Consider the following 5,829-nt stretch of genomic DNA (forward strand, 5'->3'; position numbering starts at 1 on the left):
TTATAGACTTTAAAGTAGTGTAGAGCCTCATCCTTAGTATTTAACAAATACACATAGCAGAATCTAGTGGAATCATCAATCAGAGTCATGAAGTATTTCTTTCCACCTTTAGTCAACACACCATTCATCTCACAGAGATCTGAATGTATGAGCTCTAATGGTGCCAGGTGTCTCTCCTTCGCAGGCTTGTGAGGCTTACGAGGTTGCTTAGCTTGCACACACGCATGGCACTTAGAGCCTTTGGCTAAAGTGAAACTCGGGATTAAATCCATCTTAGCTAGCCGCGTCATACAACCGAAATTTATGTGACAAAGACGTGAATGCCAAACCTCAGATTCGTTCACATTAGAATGAATTTGGTTCACGACTTTATTACAGAAATCCTCTAGGGAAAGGCGGAACAAACCACCACAATCATATCCTTTTCCAACAAATAGTCCATACCGAGATACGACTACTTTGTTAGACTCAAATACTAACTTAAACCCTTCTTTACATAGAAGGGAGCCACTAATGAGATTCTTCTTTATGGCGGGGACATGTTGCACGTTCTTCAGTTGCACGATCTTTCCCAAAGTAAACTTCAGATCTACCGTGCGAACACCATGAACAGAAGCATGCGAGCCATTCCCCATCAGGACGGAACAATATCGTGCGACCTGGTAGGAAGAAAACAAAGACACATCAGCACACACATGAATATTGGCCCCAGTGTCAACCCACCAATCGGTGGACTGACACACTGAAAGTATGGTAAACAGATTACCATACCTAGATGCCGCATCATTGCTGCTCAAAGTGACATTCACAGACTTGGAGTCCTGTGCTAGCTTCTTGTACTTGTTTGGGCACTTGTTTGCCCAATGTTCATCTGAACCACAAGTAAAGCAGCCATCTCGCTTTTTGTCTTTCTTCTTACCCTTCTTCTTAAAGGTAGTATTCTGCTGGACAGTTTTTGGCAACTCCCATATGAGTATAGGCGTCGACCAACTTGTCTCCAATCACGCTCAGAACTACTCCCAGAAAGATTGTGGTTGCCTCCCTAAACGCCTTCTCCTGTTCAGGAGCAATCGTTTCTGTGAGGGACACACCACCAACCCAGAACATAGAAAGATTGTGGTCCTAGTCTGCCAGCGCTGGCGCTGGGCTGGGCTGGGCTGGGGCGGGGCGGGGCGGGCGGCGGAGGAGGAGCGCGCGTGTACCACTCCTCTTCCCAAGCTCCCAATGGCAAGTGGTAGAGCAGCCCTTATAAAGGGGGTCTCAACTCTCCTCAACTAGCAAGGTGGGACTAAACTTCCCACCACCTGCCATCTCATACATGAGCCTCAAGATTAACCAGGGATTAGTCTCTTATATGGGCCTAAGCCCATCCATAATCCAACAGTATGAGGGTGTCTGAACTTGTTGCTAGAGCATGCCCCTTGCTAAAGCACTTCAGACATGTCGCGGGAATGTACTTCGCAAATGGTAACGCGGTAGCATTTGCGGCTGCAAGTATGCACAAGCTATGTTCCTTGCATCTTGTCGGCCATACTTTCCACAGTGAAGGACTGGTAGCCATTCTTGAAAACTGCCACGACCTAGAGTACCTTAACATGCGAGAGTGCAAACCTATTGCCATTGATGACAGGCTACAAGTGAAGCCTGCTCGGATCAACATTGATGATCGTGAGTACAAAAGCGACCATCATGAGGACTATGGGTACCTGGCTGATTGTACTTACTACCATCCCTACTCCCCTGCCTGTGGAAATCATCCTTGTTGGCGGCCTGATCCAGAATTAGCCGAGGTTTACTTTGATTATTATATGGACTCCCTTAGATATGATTTTGATGATTATGATATTGGTGACGATGACGATCTCGAAGAGTATGAGAAGATCCTTGACATCAAGAGCATGCGTAGGTACCTAAGCTAATGAAATAATGTATATGTGAATAATGTTCCGATGAAAAAATGTGCCTTTCTCAAATGCATGCACACCTGCACGGCAATAGCCGGTGTTTTGTTGATTCGATTTTGCAGTGAGATTTCTACATTATTATTTGTTCAATGCCTTATCATTCGAATGTATTGTAATTCACAGAACTGAGATCTCAACTACTCCCTCTGTCCCAAAATAAGTGTCTTTGATTTAGTATAAAAGACACTTATTTTGGGACGGAGAGAGTATCTTTTATTATGGTTTGCTATAAACAAGTTTAGTTGTTGTCAACTGGACATGCTAAATATATGTGTTATTTATTTTTGTTTGTAGGAGTAGTATTTTTACGTATGGTAGACTGAAACATTTGTGAACTTCACCGAGTACAAATCCACATCTTGATGTTCCTAGCACAAGCAAATTGTGATCTTATGTTACTTAAAACTCCAAATCTCACATGACATTAGAGCTAACTTTTAGGTTTGCAGTTACTTAATTCAATAAGTTGTACAGCCTTGTCATGGCTCAATCTTCTACGTACAACGAAACTGAACACAAAACATCAGCCATCCGCTTGTGCTAGGAAAAACATGTGGATTTTGCTGTTCAATGAAAATATTTCAATGCCATTAAATTAAATCTTTAAAATTATATGGTCGCAATGGAGGTAGAAAGGGGAAATTGTTTACGGGATCATTGCATCTTTACAATTGCATTTGTTTCCTTCTGCACCCTGAATAGCAAGTTTTTTACTCCATGAGCACAAGCTAAAAATGATAGTCACAGGGCCTAGCTGAATATAGAGCAAAACTGATCGCGAGGTTGGACCAAAATAGCGAAAGCGGAGAGGATTTTTGACAACAAAAAAGAACTGAACTATCATATTCCAAGTTGGGAAATGAAAATATCAACATGCATTTGACCCAGTTCTTAAAGAAGCATAACTTTTCCATTTCTCATCAAAAAGAGAAACATTAGAAGCAATTAAAGGATTGGCCCAAGTGCGTCTCATATTTCGAAAATATTTATTTATTCAAATTCTCTTCCACAAAAATTATATTATATATTTTTATTTTTCTACTTCGTAATGATTTCTTAGTTCATTTTTTTCTCAAAATAAGGTCCATGTTTTTCAGATTATTTCATACTACTCCATCCATTTTTATTTACTCCTCATATAGCTTTTACCTAAGTCAAACTTTCTAAAGTTTGATTAAATATGTAGAAAATAATATAAACCTTAACAGTAACAAATGTAATGATGTGAAAATATATTTAATGATGATTCTGATGGTATTGAATTGATAATATGGATGTTAAAAAAATTGTATACATTTGGTCAAAGTTTATAAAGTTTTACTTGAGACAAAGCTAATATGCAGAGTAAATAACAACGGAGGGAATATTTGACAAGTGTTTTAATATAGTTTTTTATCATCATCCCCTTGCATCCTCCGCTGAGAAAGCATACTGTTTCCATTTTGTTTTCGCATCCTCTATTTCTATAATTGAATTCCAGCTTTATGCTTGCGATAGTGTGCCCAGTAATAACCCCCCACTGGGGAACCTACAAAAATTTCCAAGAACGCCGTTGTTGTTGTTGCCTTTGTCACTGGTGACTGGGATGATTCTGCCCACGCATGTCTTCTACAGAGAGCTCATGTATGAGCAAACAGACAATAGAAACAACTGAAATTTTATATTCATTGAAAGAAACTTTGGACAGGTCAATACACCGTACAGAACTCTCATGTTTAGCATCTACTCTGTAGTGTCAAAAACGCTCTTATATTATGGGACGGAGGGAGTACTTTACATGCATAATGTGATACTTGGCACATGATTAACTACCTCTTGATGGTATGTGAAGGAAATATCCCTAGAGGCAATAATAAAGTTGTTATTTATATTTCCTTATATCATGATAAATGTTTATTATTCATGCTAGAATTGTATTAACCGGAAACTTAGTACATGTGTGAATACATAGACAAACAGAGTGTCACGAGTATGCCTCTACTTGACTAGCTCGTTGAATCAAAGATGGTTAAGTTTCCTAGCCATAGACATGAGTTGTCATTTGATTAACGAGATCACATCATTAGAGAATGATGTGATTGACTTGACCCATTCCGTTAGCTTAGCACTTGATCGTTTAGTTTGTTGCTATTGCTTTCTTCATGACTTGTACATGTTCCTATGACTATGAGATTATGCAACTCCCGAATATCGGAGGAACACTTAGTGTGCTATCAAAGTCACAACGTAACTGGGTGATTATAAAGATGCTCTACAGGTGTCTCCGGTGGTGTTTGTTGGGTTGGCATAGATCGAGATTAGGATTTGTCACTCTGAGTATCGGAGAGGTATCTCTGGGCCCTCTCGGTAATGTACATCACTATAAGCCTTGCAAGCAATGTGACTAATGAGTTAGTTGCAGGTGTTGGAAATATGCCCTAGAGGCAATAATAAAAGGTTATTATTATATTTCTTTGTTCATGATAATCGTCTATTGTTCATGCTATAATTGTATTGTCCGGAAATCGTAATACATGTGTGAATACATAGACCACAACGTGTCCCTAGTAAGCCTCTAGTTGACTAGCTCGTTGATCAACAGATAGTCATGGTTTCCTAACTATGGACATTGGATGTCATTGATAACAGGATCACATCATTAGGAGAATGATGTGATGGACAAGACCCAATCCTAAGCATAGCATAAAAGATCGTGTAGTTTCATTTGCTAGAGCTTTTCCAATGTCAAGTATCTTTTACTTAGACCATGAGATCGTGCAACTCCTGGATACCGTAGGAGTGCTTTGGGTGTGCCAAACGTCACAACATAACTGGGTGACTATAAAGGTGCACTACGGGTATCTCCGAAAGTGTCTGTTGGGTTGGCACGGATCGAGACTGGGATTTGTCACTCCGTGTGACGGAGATATATGTATGCGGAAACCCGAAAGTTGTTCGGAGTCCCGGATGAGATCCCGGACATCACGAGAGGTTCCAGAATGGTCCGGAGGTGAAGAATTATATATAGGAAGTCCAGTTTCGGCCACCGGGAAAGTTTCGGGGGTTACCGGTATTGTACCGGGACCACCGGAAGGGTCCCGGGGGTCCACCGGGTGGGGCCACCTATCCCGGAGGGCCCCGTGGGCTGAAAGTGGAAGGGAACCAGCCCTTAGTGGGCTGGGGCGCCCCCCTTGGGCCTCCCCCCATGCGCCTAGGGTTGGGAACCCTAGGAGGGGGGAGTTCCCCCTTGCCTTGGGGGGCAAGGCAACCCCTTCCCCCCTTGTGGCCGCCGCCCCCCCTTGAGATCCCATCTCTTGGGGCCGGCGCCCCCCCCCAGGGGGCCTATATAAAGGGGAGGAGGGAGGGCAGCACACAACAGCCTTGGGCGCCTCCCTCCTCCCCTGCAACACCTCTCTCTCTCTCTCGCAGAAGCTTAGTGAAGCCCTGCCGAGACCCGCTACATCCACCACCACGCCGTCATGCTGCTGGATCTCCATCAACCTCTCCTTCCCCCTTGCTGGATCAAGAAGGAGGAGACGTCACTGCACCGTACGTGTGTTGAACGCGGAGGTGCCGTCCGTTCGGCACTCGGTCATCGGTGATTTTGATCACGGCGAGTACGACTCCGTCATCCATGTTCATTGGAACGCTTCCGCTCGCGATCTACAAGGGTATGTAGATGCACTCCTTTCCCCTCATTGCTAGTAGACTCCATAGATGCATCTTGGTGAGCGTAGGAAAATTTTAAAATTATGCTACGATTCCCAACAGTGGCATCATGAGCCAGGCCTATGCGTAGTTACTATGCACGAGTAGAACACAAAGCAGTTGTGGGCGTTGAGTTTGCCAATTCTTCTTGCCGCTACTAGTCGTTTCTTGTTTCGGC

General features: G+C 43.0%; 1 protein-coding gene across 1 annotated transcript; it reads left to right on the forward strand.

The window, feature by feature from the left end:
* Nucleotides 1–1,451: 1,451 nt before the first annotated feature.
* On the forward strand, nucleotides 1,452–1,919 carry LOC109784542 (uncharacterized). The gene has a single exon (XM_020343145.1). The coding sequence runs from the start codon at nucleotides 1,452–1,454 to the stop codon at nucleotides 1,917–1,919; it is 468 nt and encodes a 155-aa protein (XP_020198734.1).
* The last annotated feature ends 3,910 nt before the right edge of the window (nucleotides 1,920–5,829 follow it).

This window comes from Aegilops tauschii, chromosome 6, assembly GCF_002575655.3.
Source record: "Aegilops tauschii subsp. strangulata cultivar AL8/78 chromosome 6, Aet v6.0, whole genome shotgun sequence".
NCBI classification, from domain to species: Eukaryota; Viridiplantae; Streptophyta; class Magnoliopsida; order Poales; family Poaceae; genus Aegilops; species Aegilops tauschii.

What these genes read in the sequence shown, in the direction of transcription:
- LOC109784542 (XM_020343145.1), top strand. Translation starts at nt 1,452, where the DNA reads ATGTACTTCGCAAATGGTAACGCGGTAGCATTTGCGGCTGCAAGTATG.